The sequence below is a fragment of the Podarcis raffonei genome, chromosome 9 (assembly GCF_027172205.1).
Source record: "Podarcis raffonei isolate rPodRaf1 chromosome 9, rPodRaf1.pri, whole genome shotgun sequence".
Lineage (NCBI taxonomy): Eukaryota > Metazoa > Chordata > Lepidosauria > Squamata > Lacertidae > Podarcis > Podarcis raffonei.
The window spans coordinates 69,680,301-69,705,904 of NC_070610.1; the positions used below are offsets into that span (position 1 = coordinate 69,680,301).

The 25,604-nt window shown below is 45.5% G+C and overlaps 1 protein-coding gene across 1 annotated transcript in view; it reads right to left on the reverse strand.

Moving 5' to 3' along the window:
• FRAS1 (Fraser extracellular matrix complex subunit 1) overlaps positions 1 to 25,604 on the reverse strand; it is a 354,385-nt gene that overhangs the window by 141,075 nt on the left and 187,706 nt on the right. The window contains exons 15-19 of the mRNA XM_053404373.1: positions 22,498 to 22,638; positions 17,008 to 17,148; positions 15,919 to 16,092; positions 14,508 to 14,648; positions 12,718 to 12,861 (exon numbers count right to left, since the gene is read on the reverse strand). Of these exons, the coding sequence (XP_053260348.1) occupies positions 12,718 to 12,861; positions 14,508 to 14,648; positions 15,919 to 16,092; positions 17,008 to 17,148; positions 22,498 to 22,638 (741 nt within the window). The remainder of the gene's footprint in view (positions 1 to 12,717; positions 12,862 to 14,507; positions 14,649 to 15,918; positions 16,093 to 17,007; positions 17,149 to 22,497; positions 22,639 to 25,604) is intronic.

A 25,604-nucleotide genomic window follows, 5' to 3' on the forward strand; every position in this document is an offset into this window, starting at 1 on the left:
CAAATTATGCACATAGCGTGAATGTGTACTGTTCTGCTGCCCATCCTTTTTGGGTCACAGCCCCTTGTTGCCACAAACTCATCCTCAGCGCCCCCTACTCTACCCTATAAAAAGCATTATTCAGAATAGCAGTTTGCACGACCCACTAAGGAAGAGAATACAATACAATTCAAAGCAGTAACAATTCACTGCACCTTTATTCAAAATCCAATTACAGTGGTACCTCTGGTTGCAAACGGGATCCATTCCGGAGCCCCGTTCACAACCTGAAAGGAACGCAACCCGTATCCGCACACATGCGGCTCGCAATTCGACGCTTCTGCGCATGCGCCTGTCATCATTTTGCGCATCTGTGCATGCACGAGCGGCGAAACCTGGAAGTAACCCTTTCCAGTACTTCTGGGTTGCCGCAGGACACAACCTGAAAAGACGTAACCCGCAGCGTTCGCAACCTGAGGTATGACTGTAAAACTGTTTAGTTTAATTGATTCAACAAAATTGATGAACTTCATCCAGTGATACCAGCTATTCAAAGTCTGATTGCTATTTACCCCTCCAGCACCCCTCTGCCGTCCTCTCTCCTCCTAGCACTCTGCTAGGTAATTCCCCCAAGGGGTGGTACCACCCACTTTGGGAACCAACGTTCTAGGTTCATCAAGTCCAGCATCCTAGTTGGTGGCCATCTTTGTCATCTTGGACCTCCTGTTTCCCCCAACTGTTGGCTGCCAAAACTGTTCACTAGGCAGCTGGTGATGGCCTGTGCTATAAACTACAGGTGGGAAACCTGTAGCCCTCAAAATGTTTGGGGAACACAATTCTCCACCATCCCAGGGCAAAGTGGCCATGCTGGCTGGGGCTGATCTGACTCCATATTCCAGCTCAGTTTGAGATTTTTTTTTATTTTGATCCTCATGAAAATTTATTCACATTTTTTATTAACTTGTTTATTGATACATATTCATAGATATATGAAAAAATACATACAAATTACAAAGTATCTTTTTATAATATACTAAGATAAGACAGCCACTTGGGTCTAAAAGAGAACAAAGTCAGAAGAATAAAAAAGAAGGAAAGGAGAGACCTGAAAGGAAGAGAAAGAAGAAAAAACTACAGAAAGATAGAAAAGAGAAAAATGACTTCTGGCTCTCTGTGCTGCAGCTACATATAATATTCATTCCTTAAAATCCAACCATTCTGTTCTTAACCTGAAGCACCACTTTAGCTAATGGGGCCTCCCGCTGCCGCTGCCGCGCAATTTCTGTTCTCATCCTGAAGCAAAGTTCTTAACCCAAGGTATTATTTCTGGGTTAGTGGAGTCTGTAACCTGAAGCATATGTAACCTGAAGCGTATGTAACCCGAGGTACCACTGTATTGCCTGCCCTTTCTTTTTCTACAGATACAAACTACAGCTGCTGCACCCTCCATGGCTATATGAAGGACAACGTCAGTCATTCTGGCAGCTCTGGCCCTCTTTCCTCGGAGTCTCGCCTGCAAAGCCGACCACTTGTAGAAAACTCGGGAGGGATTTGCTGATAAGCGTTGCTGTGAATTCTTGCTGAAAATACTTGTGGAGAATTCGGGGGGAGGGTGTTCCTTACTGAGAAGTCAAGGATGGGAGACTGGAGGAAGGGGCAGATAGAAACCAGGCTGAATTATGCCAAATGATAAGGCTATCTTTCATAGTAAAGCTGCAGACAAGCAGAAGTGTGTGTGCTGTGGGGTGGGGGAGAGGGGGACATAAAATAGTTTCCATGCCCAGTGTCTTCCCTCCTGAGCCATTGGTGCTTTCCGTCCCCTGTAACCTTTATTGCAGGGCCAGCCCTACCACTGGGCATTGGTGCTCTACATCCCTTGTCAAGCTTGGTTGCAAGGCCAGCCCTACTGTCATGGTCCGGTTCATGGCCGATCGAAGTTCCTGCTGGGGACGTTGGGACCGGGGGCAAGATGGTGAGGTGGGAGCAGGAGTGGAAGTCCAGAAGCCAGGAGTCAGAAAGCCAAGAGTCCAAGGGTCAGAGAGCTGGGAGTCAAGAAGCCAAGGGTCCGTGGGTCAGGAAAGGAGTCACGAAGTCAGGGGTCCGAGGATCAAGAAGCAAGGAGTCACGAAGTCAGGGGCCCGAGGATCAAGAAGCAAGGAGTCACAAAGTCAGGTGTCCGAGGATCAAGAAGCAAGGAGTCACGAAGTCAGGTGTCCGAGGATCAAGAAGCAAGGGGTCACGAAGTCAGGGGTCCAAGGATCAAGAAGCAAGGGGTCACGAAGTCAGGAATCCAAGGATCAAGAAGCAAGGAGTCAAGGAGTCAAACACAGCAAGGCAGGGAACGTGTTGCTGTGGCAAAGAGCCCAATGGAAATGCTGACCTTACATCCCTTCCCGGCTCTTGCCACCAGGTGCTGTGAGTTGCCAATCGGCCTCACCTGTGAGACCGCGCTTTGCATCTTCAGAACAAACTGAGGAAGGCCCCAGTCCTGCAAAGTCCTATTGGTCACAGGGCCTGGTTCCTGCACGCACACTTGACACCTACCATTAGGCAGAGAGAGTACCTCCTCTGTTCTCTTCCCCCAGGATATTCCCATTCTCCTGAGCCACTGCCCTGGTGGCAATCATAGAATCATAAAATTGAGGAGCTGGATGGGAGAATGAGGGTAATCAAGCCCAACTCCCTACAATGCTGGAATCTCAGCTAAAGCATCCATGACAGGTGGCCACCCAACTTCTGCTTAAAAACCTCCAAGGAAGGAGAGTTCACCACCTCCCAAGGGAGTCCATTCCACTGCCTAACAGCTCTTATCGTCAGAAAGTTCTCCCGAATGTTTAGTCAGAATCTCCTTGCTTGTAACTTGAAGCCATTGGTTCGGGTCTTCCATGTGACAGCCCTTCAGATATTTGAAGACAGCTATCCTATCTCCTCTCAGTCTCCTCTTTTCCAGGCTAAACATACTCAACTCCTTCAACTATTCCTCATAAGGCTTGGTTTCCAGACCCTTGATCATCTTGGTCGCCCTCCTCTGCACATGTTCCAAGTGTGATAAAGGCCGCTGTAGACATAGCGCCTGCCCTCAAAACAGGAGTGGACAGACAGACTTATGAGTAGTCAGAGATTCTCTGCACCTCCTTGGTGGGTAGGCGAGGAAACTTGTTGGAGCAGCTTTGTGCACCCTTGAAATCCTTGTTGATCGTTTTTGCTCATGAACATTGGGCCCTTGCTCCTAAACAGGACTTATTCCCTCGAACCCTTCACCTTGAAAAAGCTCCTGAATGGTATTCAGCTCATTCCGAGTCTGTACAGTGGAACCTCGGGCTAAGAACTTAATTCGTTCTGGAGGTCCGTTCTTAACCCGAAACTGTTCTTAACCTGAAGCACCACTTTAGCCAATGGGGCCTCCTGTTGCCGCCGCAGCATGATTTCTGTTCTCATCCTGAAGCAAAGTTCTTAACCCGAGGTACTATTTCTGGGTTAGCAGAGTCTGTAACCTGAAGCGCCTGTAACCCGAGGTACCACTGTACCATTATTCTGTTCCGATGAAGTGTTACTTCCTTACTTATAAGTAAGCCTGGGCCACCCATGCCTGCAATTTATTCTTAGTCTGGTTTGGTCCTCAGTATTGTCCACTCTGCCCAGAATCAGCTAACCTAGGGCTTCGGGTAGCTGCTATCCTTCAGCTGGGGATATCAGGAATGGACGCAAATCCCTTCTGCATGCGAGCTGTGGCCTCCACCACCAAGCTATGGCCCCCTCCCCAACTAGAGGCCCTTCCCTCCTTTAGATCCTCTAATGAAAAAGTTGCAGAATTAATCTGGGTACAAATATTTCGCCCTTGTTTTATCTACTCCGATCTCTTCATTCCTCGCCTCGGCTGCAAGGAGACGAAGCAATAACTCTGTTGTGGGTGGAAAACAAATAAGCCGTGAAAAAAATTACTTCTCGAGATCAAAGAAATAAGTCTTTTGGCTCAAAAGACGCAGGAGAACTGTTGCGAAGGGGAGTCGGAATGATGAACTAGAGAATGATACCATTTAAATCTTTTCACATTTCCCCCTTTTTTCGGATCCATTATCTTTCTTGGAAGCTTCGAGTTCTGGCATAAGCTCTGCAACTGTTATCTTTCCTTTGATAAGCTAAAAAAAATGGCCGCGGTAAAGCTCTGAAGTGACTGGAACGTTTCCCAGGCAGTGTTTATGCTTGTCCTCCCGATAGATTAAAATGTGATTAATCTCCCTTAAATAGGTAAATGCAATTAGCAACTTCTGGCAGAGGTTTCACAGGGGCCCAATCCACTAGGAAAGATATCCTGCACAAGCCCCGATGAAACAGCGAAGCTCTTGGGCAGCTGGCGTTTGGGGCCACAGTGGATTCTTCCTACGTAAGAATCAACCCCTTTATTTCCAGTGCTCAGAGTGCGAGTGCCGTTGCTTATGGTGCAAAAAAGGCATCACACACAAACACACCGCAGCAGCATCCTTTGGGGAACTGCAATGCTTACAGAAGTACAAATATATATATATATCTTAATATTGGAGGGGAGCAGAAAGAGATTAATTAGGATTGTGCATGCTCAGTGGCCACAGAATCCTGAATGGCCATTGTGGAGGTGGTGATGTGGAATGGAAAATCGGGAGGAGAAAATAATTAAAATACATCAGAACACATTCGGCAACAAGAATAAAGCTGCATCTGGTGTGCCGGCTGAGACCCTACTTGCCTGCTTGCGCCCTGTCTGGCCAGAGTGGGGCATGCTCTGGTTATCTCCCACTTGGACTACTGCAATGCGCTCTCCGTGGGGCTACCCTTGAAGGCGAGAGCCAGTGTGGTGTAACGGTTAGAGTGTTGGACTAGGACCTAGGAGAGCAGAGTTCGAATCCCCACTCAGCCAGGAAGCTCATGGGGTGACCTTGGGCCAGTCACCCTCTCTTAGCTTAACCTACCTCACAGGGTTGCTGTGAGGGTGAAATGGGGAGGAGAAGCATGTACAGTGGTACCATGTTCAGAATTAGAATGGTTTTATGGTTTCTAGAGTGGGTGGGGCAACCCAGTCAGATGGACGGCATACAAATAATAAATTATTACAGTGGTACCTCGGGTTACAGATGATTCAGGTTACAGACGCTTCAGGTTACAGACTCCGCTAACCCAGAAATAGTACCTCAGGTTAAGAACTTTGCTTCAGGCTGAGAACAGAAATTACGTGGCGGTGGCGCAGCGGCAGCTAAAGTGGTACCTCAGGTGAAGAACAGTTTCAGGTTAAGAACAGACCTCCGGAACGAATTAAGTTCTTAACCTGAGGTACCACTGTACACCACACCTTGAGATAAAGGTGATATATAAATGTAACAAAGAAGAAGAAGACTCAGAAACTACAATTAATCCAAACTGGTGACTGGAAGTAGTCACTGGGACCATATAACAATGGTCCTAAAAGATCTACATTGGTTCCCAGCATGTTTCCGAGCACCACAGTGTTGGTGCTGACCTTTAAAGCCCTAAATGACCTTGGCCTTGTATACCTGAGGGAGCGTCTCTGCCCCCATCATCCAGCCCAGACACAGAGGTCCAGCTCTGAGGGCCTTCTGGCAGCTCCCTCATTGTGAGAAGTGAGGTTACAGGGAACCAGGCAGAGGGCCTTCTTGGTAGTGACACCCGCCCTATGGAACGCCCTCCCATCAGATATCAAGGAGATAAACAACTATATGACTTTTAGAAGGTATCTGAAGACAGCCCTGTATAGGGAAGTTTTTAATGTTTGATGTTTTACTGTGGTTTTATAATTTTTGGGGAAGCCGCCCAGAGTGGTTGGGGCAACCCAGTCAGACGGACGGCATACAAATAATAAATTATTACAGTGGTACCTCGGGTTACAGACGCTTCAGGTTACAGACTCTGCTAACCCAGAAATAGTACCTCGGGTTAAAAACTTTGCTTCAGGATGAGAACAGAAATTGTGTGACGGCAGCACGGCGGCAGCTAAAGTGGTACCTCAGGTGAAGAACAGTTTCAGGTTAAGAACGGACCTCCAGAACGAATTAAGTTCTTAACCCAAGGCACCACTGTATTATAAATATTATTAGTAGCACAGATTGCCCTGATAAAAGCCCAATGATCAGCACTGCTTGCACCTTAAGGCGGATCCACACCATAGATTTAAAGCCCTCTGAACTGCAGCATTTAACTTCAAAATATTTGAACTGTCTCTCACCAACCTTCTCTCTTGGCATAGACTTCATACATCACTCAACGCTCTGCCAATATACCACTGAGGATCCCTTTCTGAAAGTCCTGGCATTTCATTTTTCTCTCCATATAACGAAAAACTCACACTTGATTCAAACCTAATCAAATTCATCTCACAGGAGACTGGTGGCAATAGACTCAGCCATACATTTTTAAAATGGTATTTATTTGGGTTTGCAGTTCAGCCTATCCCATTAAAAACTCTTTTTAAGGCGGGAGGGGGGAGTGTTTGAAAACCATACATGCAAAGGAGGCCAGTTAAAAATTAAATAAAAACTACGACCAAGCGCATTAGTATTAACCAAAATGCAACCCAAATAAAATGGCCTTTCAGAGTTTCCGAAAGAAATTCACAGCTGAGCTATTCAATAACGTCAGGAAAATTGCAAAGTACGCTCTTCCCCAGTCTCTACTATCTGATAGTTAGGGAAGTGGCAATATGGTGGCATATAAACATTTTTGGCACGGGTTTTCTGGGAGATAAAATATATCCTGACATACACACTTTTGCTTATTTTGTTTGTAGCCCTCAGCACCTCTCCAAATTTGCATGCTCTTATCTGCTGCTTCAGGACTATTTTGGGTTGTTTTACCTCCTACTTCCTGGAAAGGTGTTCCGAGTCAATCAGGGATCAGACCTCAATCATTACGACATTACGGCACTCCACAACCCATCAGATTCGACTATGTAACAAAGCCAATTCAGAACAAGAGCAGGAAGAATTGCCTTCACTCTGAACAGGCTTCTTGACAAGGCCAAGTAGCCAAATCAGATTGGAGTAAACATTGAAGGGGAAGAATTTTTCCTCAGGGAAAGGTCTCCTCAAGAGAGGGAGGCATTTGGCTGGGTTGTAAACAAGTTTGAGGAAAACATGCACATCTCTTTTGGTCTCAGAACCCCACACCAGTAGGCTTCACAGCACAAGATCCCTGCGCGTAGAAAACTGGCATGTCAGAGAGAAAGTTCTAACTTTGACCCACGAGGGAGAAACTAAATATTCCAGTCTACTTTGCCTCCGCAAGCATATATAGTCTGAATGGAAGCAGTGCCATGGGAATTTCGCCATGTGCTTTCCCCCTAAATGCCTAAAATGGCTCTGACACTAGGACTTTGGGAAGCCTCCAGAGATTCTAGCACAGAGAAGGCCTCCTAACACACCGCTTTCGACTTTACCATGTTAAGTCGATAGGAGGCTTCACGTCAACTTGCCCATGGCCATGGCTGATGGCTCTGCAAAAATGCACCCCTTTGCGAGCTTATTACGAGGTCTTGCTGAATACCCATCACAGAGACCATGAGGCCTGGGACTTGCCCTGTGGTGAGCTGGTTCAGGACTTGCCAATCTACAAATTACACCAAGAGATGCATCCCTTGCTATACACCATGGCAAGGAGAGGGCCAAACTGGTCAAATCCAACGGGATAAGAGGAGAAGGTGCAGAAAGCTTGCTTCCCCATCTCCCGGCATGAAAAGACATTGTTTCAGGTGCCAGTTACCTGGCACTGCAGAGTTGAAGGAAGGTATACTCTGGCTTCTGCCACCAGCCAGGTGGCCCTTAGGCCCTTGGGAGGCAGAACCCCCTGGCACCCAGGAAGAACACCATGGCAAAGAGATGATCAATCTGGCACCATCTGTTAGGCAAAGGAGCAGCAGCAGGAAGCTTGCGGCCCACCCAGCCCGCAATACCTGCCAGAAAGAACAACCGGCAGAACAGAAAGGAGGCACACTTTGTTCCCTTTAATTGGGCGCATGCACACACACTCACACACACAAAATTTACAATCTGTCGGAAGCTACCTTGATGATCAATGGGTCAAAAGACAGGATATAAATCTGCTAAACATAAACAAATAAATCAAAACACTGTAATCTAATGTTTAGATTGGGCTGGCAGTGTGCTAGGTGTTGTCTTCATGGGTCAGCTGAATGGCACGGCTGTTGCTTGCTGATTTTTTAAAAGGCAACCTTCATGGTGCAGTGCCCAGGGTGTAGGTCAAGGGAACCGGGATGCAAACCAGCATTCAGCCACAGAGCTTTAGTGAGGAGCCTCGGACAAGACACAACATCCAAGACTAATGCACTGCAGGGAGCTGTTTAATAATAATAATAATAATAATAATAATAATAATAATAAATGTTGTATTCTTATTATTATTATTAGTTGTATTATTATTACTTTTCCAAAGCTGGGATTCAAGGCAGCTTACAACATTACAAAATGCAAAGCAGCTTAAAACAAACTATTTAAAAGCAATAACTAAAATACATCAGAACACATTCAGATCAGCAACAAAAATGCAGTTTGCCCTGATAGCAGCCCAAGTCCACACCATATATTTAAAGCACATCCTCCGCATATTTAAAGCACATGACTTTCCCCCAAAGAATCCTGGGAACTGTAGTTTCGCTCTCACAGAACCGTATTTCCCAGCAACCTTAACCAACTACATTTCCAATGATTTTTTTTTGGGGGGGGGTCATATGCTTTAAATGCTCATTGAATGTGCTTTACATGTATGGCATTGATCTCCTCTCCGTTTTCGAGGGCCTCTCTCTGAATAGGAAGGTCTCAGCCTGCTGGCAGAAGGGTAACATAAAGGGAGCAGATCTAAGCTCTCTTCCGAGGTAATTCCACAATATGGGGGCAGCCACTGAAAAGGCTCTGCCTCATGCGCCGCCACCACCCAAGAACGAATTAAGTTCTTAACCTGAGGTACCACTGTACACCACACCTTGAGATAAAGGTGATATATAAATGTAACAAAGAAGAAGAAGACTCAGAAACTACAATTAATCCAAACTGGTGACTGGAAGTAGTCACTGGGACCATATAACAATGGTCCTAAAAGATCTACATTGGTTCCCAGCATGTTTCCGAGCACCACAGTGTTGGTGCTGACCTTTAAAGCCCTAAATGACCTTGGCCTTGTATACCTGAGGGAGCGTCTCTGCCCCCATCATCCAGCCCAGACACAGAGGTCCAGCTCTGAGGGCCTTCTGGCAGCTCCCTCATTGTGAGAAGTGAGGTTACAGGGAACCAGGCAGAGGGCCTTCTTGGTAGTGACACCCGCCCTATGGAACGCCCTCCCATCAGATATCAAGGAGATAAACAACTATATGACTTTTAGAAGGTATCTGAAGACAGCCCTGTATAGGGAAGTTTTTAATGTTTGATGTTTTACTGTGGTTTTATAATTTTTGGGGAAGCCACCCAGAGTGGTTGGGGCAACCCAGTCAGACGGACGGCATACAAATAATAAATTATTACAGTGGTACCTCGGGTTACAGACGCTTCAGGTTACAGACTCTGCTAACCCAGAAATAGTACCTCGGGTTAAAAACTTTGCTTCAGGATGAGAACAGAAATTGTGTGACGGCAGCACGGCGGCAGCTAAAGTGGTACCTCAGGTGAAGAACAGTTTCAGGTTAAGAACGGACCTCCAGAACGAATTAAGTTCTTAACCCAAGGCACCACTGTATTATAAATATTATTAGTAGCACAGATTGCCCTGATAAAAGCCCAATGATCAGCACTGCTTGCACCTTAAGGCGGATCCACACCATAGATTTAAAGCCCTCTGAACTGCAGCATTTAACTTCAAAATATTTGAACTGTCTCTCACCAACCTTCTCTCTTGGCATAGACTTCATACATCACTCAACGCTCTGCCAATATACCACTGAGGATCCCTTTCTGAAAGTCCTGGCATTTCATTTTTCTCTCCATATAACGAAAAACTCACACTTGATTCAAACCTAATCAAATTCATCTCACAGGAGACTGGTGGCAATAGACTCAGCCATACATTTTTAAAATGGTATTTATTTGGGTTTGCAGTTCAGCCTATCCCATTAAAAACTCTTTTTAAGGCGGGAGGGGGGAGTGTTTGAAAACCATACATGCAAAGGAGGCCAGTTAAAAATTAAATAAAAACTACGACCAAGCGCATTAGTATTAACCAAAATGCAACCCAAATAAAATGGCCTTTCAGAGTTTCCGAAAGAAATTCACAGCTGAGCTATTCAATAACGTCAGGAAAATTGCAAAGTACGCTCTTCCCCAGTCTCTACTATCTGATAGTTAGGGAAGTGGCAATATGGTGGCATATAAACATTTTTGGCACGGGTTTTCTGGGAGATAAAATATATCCTGACATACACACTTTTGCTTATTTTGTTTGTAGCCCTCAGCACCTCTCCAAATTTGCATGCTCTTATCTGCTGCTTCAGGACTATTTTGGGTTGTTTTACCTCCTACTTCCTGGAAAGGTGTTCCGAGTCAATCAGGGATCAGACCTCAATCATTACGACATTACGGCACTCCACAACCCATCAGATTCGACTATGTAACAAAGCCAATTCAGAACAAGAGCAGGAAGAATTGCCTTCACTCTGAACAGGCTTCTTGACAAGGCCAAGTAGCCAAATCAGATTGGAGTAAACATTGAAGGGGAAGAATTTTTCCTCAGGGAAAGGTCTCCTCAAGAGAGGGAGGCATTTGGCTGGGTTGTAAACAAGTTTGAGGAAAACATGCACATCTCTTTTGGTCTCAGAACCCCACACCAGTAGGCTTCACAGCACAAGATCCCTGCGCGTAGAAAACTGGCATGTCAGAGAGAAAGTTCTAACTTTGACCCACGAGGGAGAAACTAAATATTCCAGTCTACTTTGCCTCCGCAAGCATATATAGTCTGAATGGAAGCAGTGCCATGGGAATTTCGCCATGTGCTTTCCCCCTAAATGCCTAAAATGGCTCTGACACTAGGACTTTGGGAAGCCTCCAGAGATTCTAGCACAGAGAAGGCCTCCTAACACACCGCTTTCGACTTTACCATGTTAAGTCGATAGGAGGCTTCACGTCAACTTGCCCATGGCCATGGCTGATGGCTCTGCAAAAATGCACCCCTTTGCGAGCTTATTACGAGGTCTTGCTGAATACCCATCACAGAGACCATGAGGCCTGGGACTTGCCCTGTGGTGAGCTGGTTCAGGACTTGCCAATCTACAAATTACACCAAGAGATGCATCCCTTGCTATACACCATGGCAAGGAGAGGGCCAAACTGGTCAAATCCAACGGGATAAGAGGAGAAGGTGCAGAAAGCTTGCTTCCCCATCTCCCGGCATGAAAAGACATTGTTTCAGGTGCCAGTTACCTGGCACTGCAGAGTTGAAGGAAGGTATACTCTGGCTTCTGCCACCAGCCAGGTGGCCCTTAGGCCCTTGGGAGGCAGAACCCCCTGGCACCCAGGAAGAACACCATGGCAAAGAGATGATCAATCTGGCACCATCTGTTAGGCAAAGGAGCAGCAGCAGGAAGCTTGCGGCCCACCCAGCCCGCAATACCTGCCAGAAAGAACAACCGGCAGAACAGAAAGGAGGCACACTTTGTTCCCTTTAATTGGGCGCATGCACACACACTCACACACACAAAATTTACAATCTGTCGGAAGCTACCTTGATGATCAATGGGTCAAAAGACAGGATATAAATCTGCTAAACATAAACAAATAAATCAAAACACTGTAATCTAATGTTTAGATTGGGCTGGCAGTGTGCTAGGTGTTGTCTTCATGGGTCAGCTGAATGGCACGGCTGTTGCTTGCTGATTTTTTAAAAGGCAACCTTCATGGTGCAGTGCCCAGGGTGTAGGTCAAGGGAACCGGGATGCAAACCAGCATTCAGCCACAGAGCTTTAGTGAGGAGCCTCGGACAAGACACAACATCCAAGACTAATGCACTGCAGGGAGCTGTTTAATAATAATAATAATAATAATAATAATAATAATAATAATAATAAATGTTGTATTCTTATTATTATTATTAGTTGTATTATTATTACTTTTCCAAAGCTGGGATTCAAGGCAGCTTACAACATTACAAAATGCAAAGCAGCTTAAAACAAACTATTTAAAAGCAATAACTAAAATACATCAGAACACATTCAGATCAGCAACAAAAATGCAGTTTGCCCTGATAGCAGCCCAAGTCCACACCATATATTTAAAGCACATCCTCCGCATATTTAAAGCACATGACTTTCCCCCAAAGAATCCTGGGAACTGTAGTTTCGCTCTCACAGAACCGTATTTCCCAGCAACCTTAACCAACTACATTTCCAATGATTTTTTTTTGGGGGGGGGGTCATATGCTTTAAATGCTCATTGAATGTGCTTTACATGTATGGCATTGATCTCCTCTCCGTTTTCGAGGGCCTCTCTCTGAATAGGAAGGTCTCAGCCTGCTGGCAGAAGGGTAACATAAAGGGAGCAGATCTAAGCTCTCTTCCGAGGTAATTCCACAATATGGGGGCAGCCACTGAAAAGGCTCTGCCTCATGCGCCGCCACCACCCAAGTTTCTGATATTGATGGGACAGAGAAAAGGTTCACCCAACACCCTGAACTCCCTTGCGAAAGACATAGCATGAATGTGGAAGACAGAGAAGCAAGAAACAGAGCTGGAGACTGTAATGTTCCTCTTGCACTTACCAACACAGTAGCCCACCAGATTGAGGTATTGTTCTGCCTTGCAGGGAGTCCTGCACCTTCCTTTGGCCTGAGTGGCGTGAGGGTGACAGGTGGCGCAGTCCGCATCTGACGGCCCATGGCATGTCTTGCAAGAGGGATGGCACACTGGGTGGCAGCAAAGAAGACAGAGAGCTCTGCTAAGACAACCCACGTCTTCGACAAAGGCAAAGAAACATTGACTTCATGGCTGGCAAAGAAGTACGTGACTAGGAACACATGTGTGTCTAATGCACACATACCGACGTACATGTACAAAGAGCGAAAAGGAGCAGATGTTTCCCTGAGCTGCAGCATTGATGAGGGAGCTCTGCCGCGGAAGTATGACATTCAAGTGCATTCTGTGCAATGGATGTACGTCACATACAAAAGCGAGAGCAGCAGCTGTTCGTGGAAAGGCGAGTTATCCTACAGGGAAGCATCTGGGGCTATTGTCAGGGCAGGGTTAACTCTCATACAAAGAGGGTTACAGAGCTGGGTCTCGGCCATATCCTAGCTACCTGGAGCTTCTTCCATTCAGCTCCTTGTGCCACAGATCGAAAGGCAACCATCTGTTGCGTACATATGGGCTCAGATCTTCTGCGTACCCGTAAGAGAGCGCCGGCTGCATGAAGAACTCTCCTGCGGCCAGATAATAACTAACTTCAATAGACTCTTCCCCCTGTATCTCATTGCAATGTTTCCTCCTCCATAAACTTCAGAGCCTGTAACAGGCTCTAAATGAAAAACAATAACCCAATACACTGCAACAAGAGGTTTATCTCGCCTGTCGGCTCGTGGCAAATCAGACTGTCCTCAGGCCACCCGAAACATTGGCGGCGTATTTCCCACAACCGTTTCCCATTAATAAAATAAAAAGAGCAGCTCTTTTGTTATCTGCACAGCTGCAAGGGAGGCATTCCTCTGGACCTGTACTCACAAACTCAAGCCTGAAATTAAATGGGATCTTAATGGAAGATTAAGGTCCACATTAATCTTTGGCGTTTCAAACAAACATAAAGCAAGGAAGAGTCAAGGCTACCAACGCCGTCCCCAACACCCTTCCAGGCTGTTTTATTTATTTAAGAGGACAGACAAATATATATTTATATAACAAGCATTTGAATCATTTCCCCTAAGATGCTCTGGAATGTTTTCTAGATATCTATATAGTTATAACCAAATGGAGCGGGAAGGACATAAGAACGTGGGAGGGTTTGCTGGATAAGGTCAGATGCTCATTATGGGAAGCTCATAGCCAGGATCTGAGCACAAGTCCCCCTGTGGTTTCCAACCAATGCCATTCAGAAGCATTCCTGCCTCCATCTGATAGCCTTCTCCTCCACGAAAGCCTTAAATCTAATAATAAATATAATCAATTTTTGAAAAATAAAAATGCATGCAATGCCTGCAAGGCTACCCCGTCCACAGAGCAATGCTCCCTCATTCTGCACAAATTTTGGGTTTTTCCCTATCTCCCCATTTATATTGGTTTCCTGGAGACTGTGTATATCTCACAATCCAGGAAGGGATAAGAACCCCACAGCAAAAGGGATGTCCTGATGAACCAAGCTGTTGCTCATGCAGACAGCCCACAGCACCCATTGATTTTACACTGTGGCAGCAGATGACACCCTTGTCTCTAAAATAAAATATGGGAAGGAGGCATTTTTCCCCCTTGGTAATATTTTTTGTTAAGGCATTACAACCAAGCCGCGATCAAATGTGCTGGTGGCAGACATGCAATAAACAGGTGTTCAACGTTGCAGACTCACAGTAGCACCTCGCCTCCTGTTGATACCATCCATCCAGACATTCAGAGACACACCGGCCTTCGTGAAAGGTTCGTGGGGGTGCGCATGTGGTGCAGTTCTCTGGCGATTTCTCCAGGCAGGATAAGCAGGAGGAGTGGCACTCTGCAGCAAAGAAAGAGATGGGGGAGAAGGACGAGAACGTGAGTGCAGCCAACCGCATTTGCCTCGTTTTGTTTTGCTCACAGCACCTTCTCGCACGATGCTTGGAAAGGACGCTGCTCAACTTTCCCCTCTGCTACGATTTCTGCTCACCCTCTCCAAAAGGTGGGCGGGGTTTGTGTCAAACTAAGGCCCAGGGGCCAGATCCAGCCCAATTGCCTTCTCAATCCAGCCCGTGGACGGTCTGGGAATCAGCGTGCTTTTACATGAGTGGAATGTGTCCTTTTATTTAAAATGCATCTCTGGGTTATTTGTGGGGCCTGCCTGGTGTATTTACATGAGTAGAATGTGTGCTTCTATTTAAAATGTGCTTCTGGGTTATTTGTGGGGTATAGGAATTCGTTCTCCGCCCCCCCAAAAAATATAGTCCGGCCCCCCACAAGGTCTGAGGGACAGTGGACCGGACCCCTTCTGAAAAAGTTTGCTGACCCCTGACTCAACCCAAATCTGCAATGGCCTGCAATGTCCACAATCGTCTGCCCTGGGCCAGTTTTCTCCAATTCGGTTTTGAAACTGAAGGCAAACCCTGAGCTCAATAGATTCTCTCTGCTGCCAATTTCTGAAATATCTATATTGTAAGCAAAGTTATTTTCCGTGGAGCGTTTTATTTTGGGGGGGGGGATACAAATGCTGACCTGGAGATTTTGAGAAGGAATCTGATGCAGCCTTGTTAAGAGAAGGCCCTTGAGCGCAACAAAAGTGCTCAGAACTACCTTTGGAACAGGCCGTCTCCCAATAAATGTCAACACAAAGTAAAACAGCTAGCAAAACAACCTTTTACTAGTCCATCATTTCTAGACAATTTATTCAACCAGATGGGAGGAGGGAGACATCTAGGTCAGCATAATCTCCCTGCTTTGAAGATGGCCCACAGCTGCATCTATCTAGACTGTTTGGTTTTCTTTTAGGAAATAATTTGGGGATTTTTGAATAGTTGAGTGCTTTGTTGGGGTTGCTGCCCTACTGCCCTTCTGGTTTCCCTTCACCCCCACCCTCCAGGCCACCCCCATAAACCCACAATATCTCTCCCCAGAATATCCCCCAAACCTCTAGAGCAGATCTGAGGACCATGCAGGAAGCTGGAGGGGAGAGAAAAGGAATGAAAAGCCCCATGTGCAGTATGTTGGGTCTCACCCTGTGACTTTTTTTAAAGCGTGAACCAATGAAGATAAGATTCCTTCATTATTATATCCTGGGAGTTTCCTTCACTCACCTTTGCATATCCCATCACTATGAAGGTAGAAATGGTCTTTGCATCGGGGTAGGCAGACACCAACAGATGTCCCCTCGACCATTATTCCAGGTTGCAGCCCCTCCTCTGGCTTCATGCACTTTGTACAGTGCGAATGTTCAGGGCCAAGGCACTCGCGGCAAGACGGATGGCATCCTGCAAAACAGCAAAGCCACTGTGAAATCCCAAGAAAAGTTGTGCTGTATCTGTGGAAGAACGAGAAGCAAATACTCCTTCTGGAGAAAGGAAGATGGAACATATACGGATATATGTATGTGAAAGAGATTTCATCAAAGAGAGACAGGGCCGGCCCTACTATTTGACAGAGCGAGGCAACTGCCTCAGGTGACAAATTGCTGAGGGACAGGGAGCAGTGTTGAGGTACCAGCCAGTCTTCTCTGGCCCTCCTAAGTTACTCTGTAGCTTATTTTGTTGTTTTCAGATTTTAGTTTGTTTTAAGAGCAGCCAAACAATACAGTTTTATCAAAGCCAGAAAGACTGTGAACAGCCTCTTCTGATTCAGGAGGATCCAAGGGTAAAATTATAGGTAAAATTCAGGACTAAAACAATAGACAGACATGCAGTGAGGAAAATCAAGAGGGGAACAAAGGAAGACGGTTATAACAAATAAAACCAGTACCTCGTAGACATATATGACCAAGGGCCTGGAAACCAAGCCTTATGAGGAAAGTTTGAGGATATTGGGTATGTTTAGCCTGGATAGGGGAAGACTGAGAGGAGATGTGATAGCCATCTTCAAATATCTCAAGGGCTATCACATGGAAGATGGAACAAGCTTTTTTTCTCCTGCTCCGAAAAGTAGGACAGGGAGAAGATGAGAGATTTGTGGACTGGCAGCAGCAGCCCTGGAGCTGAGGTTGTCAGCCCAGACCTCCCCCTGCCACAACCTCGCCACCACTGCCTCCCTGAGTGCAGTCCTCCTGCCACTTAAAAGCTATCTCTGCGACCCCTACATGAGCCACGGCTGCGTTAGAGCCTAGTCCTGTTGAGATGGGGTTGCAGGCTTTCCTTTCCTATTAGGCCTGCAACTAGAAGCAACATTTCTCTTACCTTTGCAGATGGTGTGGTCCTGGTAAAAGCCCTCTCCGCATGCAGAAAGGCACTGACCCCGGCGCAGGACTAGGGGAAAGGAACAGGACGCACACTGAGTAGACAAAGGTCCGACGCAGCTGGCGCAGGAGCGGTGGCAAGCTGGTAAAGAAGGAACAGAGGAAGTTTGTAAGCGGGACATACTTGACTCTCATTCCACCCAGCCACACTGTTTCCTTCCCGTATATTTCCTTTCACATTTCAGAACGTAAGGAGAACCCTGCTGGATGAGAACCCTGCTGGATGAGGCCTAGCTCACCAGATACCTGTGGAAAACCCACAAAAAGAAAGATTGGGCACAGCAACAACTTTCCCCTCCTGAGGTTTCCAGCAACCGACATTCAGAGGCATTAAATGTAAAGGTAAAGGACCCCTGATAGTTAAGTCGAGTCGCAGATGACTCTGGGGTTGCGACGCTCATCTCGCTTTACAGGCAGAGGGAGCCGGCGTTTGTCCGCAGACAGTTTTTCTGGGTCATGTGGCCAGCATGAGTAAGCTGCTTCCGGCAAAACCAGAGGGGTGCACGGAAACGCCATTTACCTTCCTGCTGAAGTGGTACCTATTTATCTACTTGCACTGGCATGCTTTCGAACTGCTAGGTTGGCAGGAGCAGGGACCGAGCAACAGGAACTCACCCCGTTGTGGGGATTCGAACCGCTGACCTTCTGATCGGCAAGCCCAAGAGGGTCAGTGGTTTAGACCACAGCGCCACCCGCGTACGTACTGAATACTATTTCTTCTATTGACTGCATTAGTGAATTTATTCATGTAAAGCAATTTCTGGTGCTTTAAATGATCACTTTCTGGTGGCTGGAATTGTTGAGCTTCCTAAGGGCTCGTTGAGCTCCTGCTCTATCCACCTGAGGCCAGTTGACCTTCTTTGTTTTAGTTCCAGCTAGGGAACCAAATTCATGTTTTGGGAAAACGCATACAAAAAAAGTTTACAGTGGTACATATAATGATGCATGCAATTTGAGCAAACTTTTCATGTATCCCCCCCCCAAAAAAAAAATCCGCCCCCAAATGGGACAGATCAGACCAGTGACTGTCAGCCAACATGAAACAGAACAGATCTGTGCATTCCCTGTTGTTGTTATCTGTTAACTTTTAGAAGACATCTGAAGGCAGCCCTGTTTAGTGAAGCTTTTAATGTTTAATAGGTTATTGTATTTTAGTGTTCTGTTGGAAGCCGCCCAGAGTGGCTGGGGAAACCCAGCCAGCTGGGTGGAGTATAAATAAATTATTATTATTATTATTATTATTATTATTATTATTATTAATTTTATTTATTTATTCAAATATCCCAAGGCAGTGTACATTAAGAACATAATTTATGCTGCATAATGCTAAAAACACAATACACAGCATCGTAATAAAATAATCATAACAACAGCCCTCCCACCCAAATTTAACAGACCATAAATGATTTAATGCCCAAAGTCCTGAGTGAATAGGAATGTTTTCACCTGGCCTAAAGTTATGTAATGATGGCTCTGGGGAGAGCATTCCATAGATGGGGAGCCACCACAGAAAAGGCCCATCCTTGTCTCTCAGCAGCTCCTATAAAAGGAAGCATCTGCTGGCAGACGAGTTAGGAACTTGTGCTTGGAGTTTGATAGTCCTGATTTCACTGGCCTGTTTTGTTTTGGTATGGGATGCTTTGGCTCTTCATATCACTGCTTGAAAAGTAATCTTTATAGTCAAGGCTTGACAGCTCTCTCTCCCCTCCAGCGCCCCCCCCCCCCGTTTTTGTAATACCAGAAAAGCAGCAAAACTAGAAGCTTTAGTGAATTCCGACCAGACTGCTGGGACACCTTCAGCTTGGTGGACCCCAAAGCTGAGCATGCCTGCTCTACAGATTCAGGAAAATTAAAAGCAAAGTTTTGACTTTCCACAAATAGCATTGCCTTGAATCCAGTGTGTGTGTGTGTGTGTGTGTGTGTGTTTGGAACTTTTAACATACAAATGATTTCCTTTCCTCTTAACCGTTCTATGAAGTAGGTCACATAGGGCTGAGAGAGTGAACGAGTTGCCTAAAGGAAAGGAGAAGGGAGGGGACGAGACCTGGATCATGGGATAGCTAGAGGCTAAATTGACTGATTGTCAAGAGAATCTGCAAATGGAGGAATCTTTCTCTAACCGCAGGAAGTTATTTGTAGAGCCAGCCATGCCATAAGAGAGGATGATGTATCCATCTCAGATGCTGGGGGGGGGCAGTGGCAGTAAGGTGTCAAAGAAAATAATGCTAATAATGCTAATTAATAATAATAATAATAATAATAATAATAATAATAATAATAATAATATACCGCCCATCTGACTGGGTTGCCCCAGCCACTCAGGGTGGCTTCCAAGAAATTATAAAACCACAGTCAAACATTAAAAACTTCCCTATGCAGTGCTGCCTTCAGCTGTCTTCTAAAAGTCAGATACAGTGGTACCTCGGGTTACAGACGCTTCAGGTTACAGACTCTGCTAACCTAGAAATAGTACCTTGGGTTAAGAACTTTGCTTCAGGATGAGAACAGAAATTACACAACGGCGGCGCGATGGCAGCGGGAGGCTCCATTAGCTAAAGTGGTACCTCAGGTTAAGAACAGTTTCTAGTTAAGAACGGACCTCCAGAACGAATTAAGTTCTTAACCCGAGGTACCACTGTAGTAGTTTATTTCCTTGACATCTGATGGGAGGGCATGACTACCAAGAAGGCCCTCTGCCTGTTTCCCTGTAACCTCAGTTCTTGCAGTGAGGGAACCGCCAGAAGGCCCTCAGAGTCCGGGCAGAACGATGGGGGTGGTGATGCTCCTTCAGGTATGCAGTGGTACCTCGGGTTACAGACGCTTCAGGTTACATACACTTCAGGTTACAGACTCTGCTAACCCAGAAATACCATATTTTTCGCCCCATAGGACGCACCGCCCCATAGGACGCACCTAGTTTTTTTTTTTGGGGGGGGGAATAAAGAAAAAAAGCTTCCCCCGACCCCAGCCCCCAGAACAGGCTGCCGCCCCAAGCCTTGCGCACCCAGCGGGACCTCCTGCCGGGCGCGCAAGGCTTGCGGACATCTGCTTCCTGAAGCCTGGAGAGCGAGAGGGGTCGGTGCGCACCGCCGCCTCTCGCTCTCCAGGCTTCAGCGAAAGCCTCCGTTCGCCCCATAGGACACACCCAGATTTCCCCTTCATTTTTGGAGGGGAAAAAGTGCGTCCTATAGGGCGAAAAATACGGTAGTACCTTGGGTTAAGAACTTTGCTTCAGGATGAGAACAGAAATCATGCTCCGGCGGCGCAGCAGCAGCAGGAGGCCCCATTAGCTAAAGTGGTGCTTCAGGTTAAGAACAGTTTCAGGTTAAGAATGGACCTCCGGAACGAAATTAAGTACTTAACCTGAGGTACCACTGTACTGGTCCGAGGCCGTTTAGGGCTTTAAAGGTCAGCACTGTGTGCACCACATGGCCTGTTAAGTTAGCCCTCAGGTGCCGGTGTTTAAATAAGACTCAACGGCCAGGCAACTTCTGAACATGGAACGGAATGTGGTGCCATTTTGTTCTTCACCTCAGGCAAATCAGTCAAGCACTGCTCTGAGCTTCTGTCCTTGCAATTGGGAGGGGATGCCCAGATTTCATGCTCTCTGTTCAAAAACATCACAGAGCCTTTACTCTGGTGCATTTAAATGTTCTTTCATCAGCAGTTCTGGAAGGGAGTTTCCAAAAAAAGGAAGAAAAGAAAAAAGAAATCCCCTACTGTCAACTTAAACGCCTCTGTGAATAACAAAGAGGCAGAATCGATAGATCACGTTCTTCTGCATTGTTCCTTTTATCATGATATATGTTAAGATTTTTACTGAACCCTTTTTATGTGAATTCCCAGGACGATCAAATGCATTTTTATGCTTTCTTAATTCTATCGGCTCAGAATGCATTCTCCTCTTCCAGGGTGGCTAAATATTGTGTTGCTGGCAGGTAAAACTCTCCAGGGACTGATTTTAGTAAGCTTATTACACTGTTCTCTGCGCCCAGCATTTTATAGTACAGTCACTAATAACTTTACTGTTATGGGTCTCTAGTTTGTTTCTTTGGCACTATTTTATATACTTGTGCAAAGTCTCTTTTTTGAATGCCGGCCATTCACCGTAACGAAGAAACTGAGTGACCGACAACTGATCAAGCGACAAACACAAGTGTAAATCATTATTTCCATTGTACACTTTTTGAGTGGAATATTCCTTCACTTTCAAGCCAAAAGAACAGCCCGATCTGATGCATGTTTGCTCAAAAGTCAGCCCCGCACTGCGTTCAAAGGGACTTGCACCCAGGTAAGCATGCAGCTGATGGCAGCCTAAATTGCCGAGCTGTCAGAAATCTGAGAAGCCCTATTCCACGGTGAGCTGTTGGATTGACATAAAAGTCAGAAAGGCTGAGAACACCAATGAAAGAACGCTAAAAGAATCACCTAAATGTCTGTGTCTGAGTGACTGCTCTCATTTCCCCCAGAAAGATGGTCCAGTTTGGATTTGACAGCTGTTTACACTGCATAGCTATAAAGCCTTTAGCATCTTCCTGCAATTTAGAAATGGCTCAAGTATTTATTTATTTATTTTTTTAAAAAGCAAAGGCTCACTTTTTAATTATTATTATTATTATTATTATCCATTTCTAAAATGTATTCCCTACCCTCCGGTGCTCATTAGCATCTTCGGGACAGCTTACAACAGCAAACAATAAAAATACAATCATACGGAACAACAATATAACGCAACAGCTGTGCGCATGAATAAATCTCCAACAGAATCAGATCAGTAACTTTAACATCTCCCAGCGGTCACTGGAAAGGTTACTGCAAACAGTGCTCTGTGTGTGTGTGTGTGTGTGTGTATCTGTATCAATAGATAAACACACACAAAAAACATCTTTACATTTTCCTGCTGACAGTGCCATGGAAACACAGTGTAAGGTAGTCTCTATGGGAGTATATTGTATTTAATTATGGGGTATCAGAGTTTTTAGGGGGCTAACCAGGCTGGGATGGCTGGGATAGCAGGCTTACTGGTTTTTGAATGTCTGATGTAGATTTTTTCAATTCCGTTGTTCTGTATGGGACAACGACAATAAAGATTATCATATCATATTGTATCGTAAATCTAATCTTTACACTCAGACAGAGAGGCACAAATAAGGCTGCAACATGATGTCCGCCTTGCATCTGCAAGACTGAGGGCACTTAATGCCCCTGTGCTTAGGTTGTGGGACTCCTTTACAAGGAAGCAAACACCACCAATGCTTTGCTTCAGACGCCCATTTTGAGACTATTCTTGTTTACGTAGGGCTTTTCTGACACAGGGCTCAACCGCCGTCGATTGTGTTTAATGGATGGGCTGCCTTCGCCGCCTGGGCTCTTTGATGACCGTGCAGGATGCAAACCTATACATGAAATAAATAATTAAAAGCAACCTCACCTCTGCATCTTTGAGAACTGTCTGCGTAGTAGCCGCTGGGGCATTCCGACACGCAGCCCCCGCTGTGCAAAAGTCCACCCGAAGGACAGGCTGAGCACCTGGGCCGGTCTGAGTAACACTTATCGCAGGTCTCATTGCAGGCTAACGAAGGCAAGAATACGAGTTGTGAGTTGCAGCAGGCAAAGGGAGGGAAAAGGTAAGAAAAGTCGTATCGCGTTTGGTGTACATAGTCTCAACGCTGCAGAATTTTCAGGGGTCTTTAAAAGCCCTCCTTTTCCAGAATGTTCCCCCCTCTTAAATAAGGCCAGGGCATCCTCTCAGGGCCTTATTTTAAGAAGGGGAAATTCAAATATGGTGTCAATTCCATCTACTTGTCACAACAGGTCTTTAGATGGCTCTTAATAATGCTGCTATTGTTAGTTTTTTACACCGTGTGTGGCTTTTAAAATTTATTAATGATACCATAAGCCGTTTTGGGTGGGCTATATGACCAAAGAAGGGTCATATAAATTATTTTATAAATATTTATACTATTAATAAAGCACAAGAGCCACATACCATAAATTTCAGGGTGTTTTCCAAAGGGGAGATAAAGCAAGTCTCACTAAGTTGGTCACATCCAGTTAACCACATGTAAAGGTCCGTATAGTTAAAGCTATGGTTTTCCCAGTAGTGATGTATGGAAGTGAGAGCTGGATCATAAAGAAGGCTGATCACCAAAGAATTGATGCTTTTGAATTATGGTGCTGGAGGAGACTCTGGAAATCAGCCCTGAGTGCTCACTGGAAGGACAGATCCTGAAGCTGAGGCTCCAATACTTTGGCCACCTCATGAGAAGAGAAGACTCCCTGGAAAAGACCCTTATGTTGGGAAAGATGGAGGGCGCAAGGAGAAGAGGATGACAGAGGACGAGATGGTTGGACAGTGTTCTCGAAGCTACCAGCATGAGTTTGACCAAACTGCGGGAGGCAGTGGAAGACAGGAGTGCCTGGCGTGCTCTGGTCCAGGGGGTCAACTAGAGTCGGACACGACTAAACGACTAAACAACAACAAAACCTCATTGTTTGGCGGGCTGCCGAAAACTGCCATAACCCTTTCCCCCCAAAAAGGAGGGGGGTCAAGCATGTTGGAGGCCACATGTAGGGTTGGAAAGGACCCCAAGAATCATCTAGTCCAACCTCATGCAATGCAGGAATCTCAAAGAAAGCAACCATGACAGATGGCCATCCAACCTCTGCTTAAAAACCTCCAAGGAAGTAATCATTTAAACATTTCCATTGTTTCTAGATTATATTTTTTGGTTTTTGTCTTATCAAATCATTTTTTATCTATGTAGACAAGGATTAAATGTAAGGCATTGGTTGTGGTTAGAATAGATTTATGAAAGATTTAGAAAACCTATTGATTAGTATATTAGTGTGAGATTGTACGGGAAAAATACGGAATAACAGATACAATCTTGCTTAAAATGTATATAGGAAGTGCAATGTAAGCAATGGAAGTCAATCAATGAAATTTTATTATTATTTTTATATTGAGATATTTGTAGAATAAACTTGGAAGAAATTCTTCTAACTTTTCTTCTTCTTTTTTCTCTTTCTTTTTTCTTCTTTCTTCTTTTCTTCTTTTTTCTCTTTTGTTCCTTTTTTCATATATATGTGCTTATTTGAAATATGTATGTATGTATTTGCAATATTTTGCTTATACTTTGTAACAATTATGTTAAATAAATTATAGATAGATAGATAGATAGATAGATGATAGATGATAGATAGATAGATAGATAGATGATAGATAGATAGATAGATGATAGATAGATAGATAGATAGATAGATAGATAGATAGATAGATATAAACTCCAAGTAAGGACAGTCTACCACCTTCCAAGGGAGACTGTTTTACTGTCCAACAGCTCTTACCATCAGAAAGTTCTTCCTAACGTTTAATTTGGGCTTGTTGCTCCAGAGGTTTTATAGGCACGTGCCAAGGGCTATCTGATTAGCCCTGGAGAGTAAAACATTTTTAAGGACCAAACGCAGCTGGCCGACCCAAACCAACCCTATTAAATAGCTGCAAAACAGCAGGAACAGGTTGCAATGTATGCTAATGGAGAAGCGAAAGGCATTTGGCGTAGGACACACCTTTATTTCAAGGGCTGTCAGGTGACCCCCCTTGGGTCTGAAGGCTGTTGGAAGGGCTACCCAGTCCGAATCCAACTGAAAGATAAAGACCCCCCTCTGAAGGGAGAGCAGGGGGCAGGGAGGTTTGCAGCAGTCTATCAACAGGTAAGATAAAGGTATAGGAGCCCTGGACGGTTAGGTCCAGTCAAAGGTGACTATGGGGTTGTGGCACTCATCTCACTTTCAGGCTGAGGGGGCCATGTTTGTCCACACACAGCTTTCCAGGTCATGCGGCTAGCATGACTAAACCGCTTCTGGCGCAACCGGACACCGTGATGGAAACCAGAGTGCATGGAAATGCCGTTTCCCTTCCTGCCACAGCGGTACCTATTTATCTACTTGCACTGGCCTGCTTTGGAACTGCTAGGTTGGCAGGAGCTGGGATTGAGCAACGGGAGCTCACCCCATCATGGGGATTCGAACCGCCGACCTTCCGACTGGCAAGCTCAAGAGGCTCAGTGGTTTAGACCACAGCACCACCCACATTATTATTATTATTATTATTATTATTAATAATAAATTTATACCCCATCCATCTGGCTGAGTTTCCCCAGCCACTCTGGGCGGCTGCCAATTGAGTGTTAAAAACAATACAGCATTACGGAAACCAGAGTTCACAGAAACACCGTTTATCTTCCCACTACAGCGGTACCTATTTATCTACTTGCACTGGTGAGCTTTTAAGCTGCTAGGTTGGCAGGAGCTGGAACAGAGCAATGGGAGCTCAGCCCATTGCAGGCGTTTGAACTGCCAACCTTCTGAGTGGCAGGCCCAAGAGGCTCAGTGGTCTAGACCACACCGCCACCAGCGTCCCTCTATCAACAGGTAACATCTGGAAAGCAGACTGAGCAAGCACTCAGATCACCTGGTCAGCCTTCCCAACTATGGGGAGATGTACCATATTTCCATTTAAATCATAGCACTTCT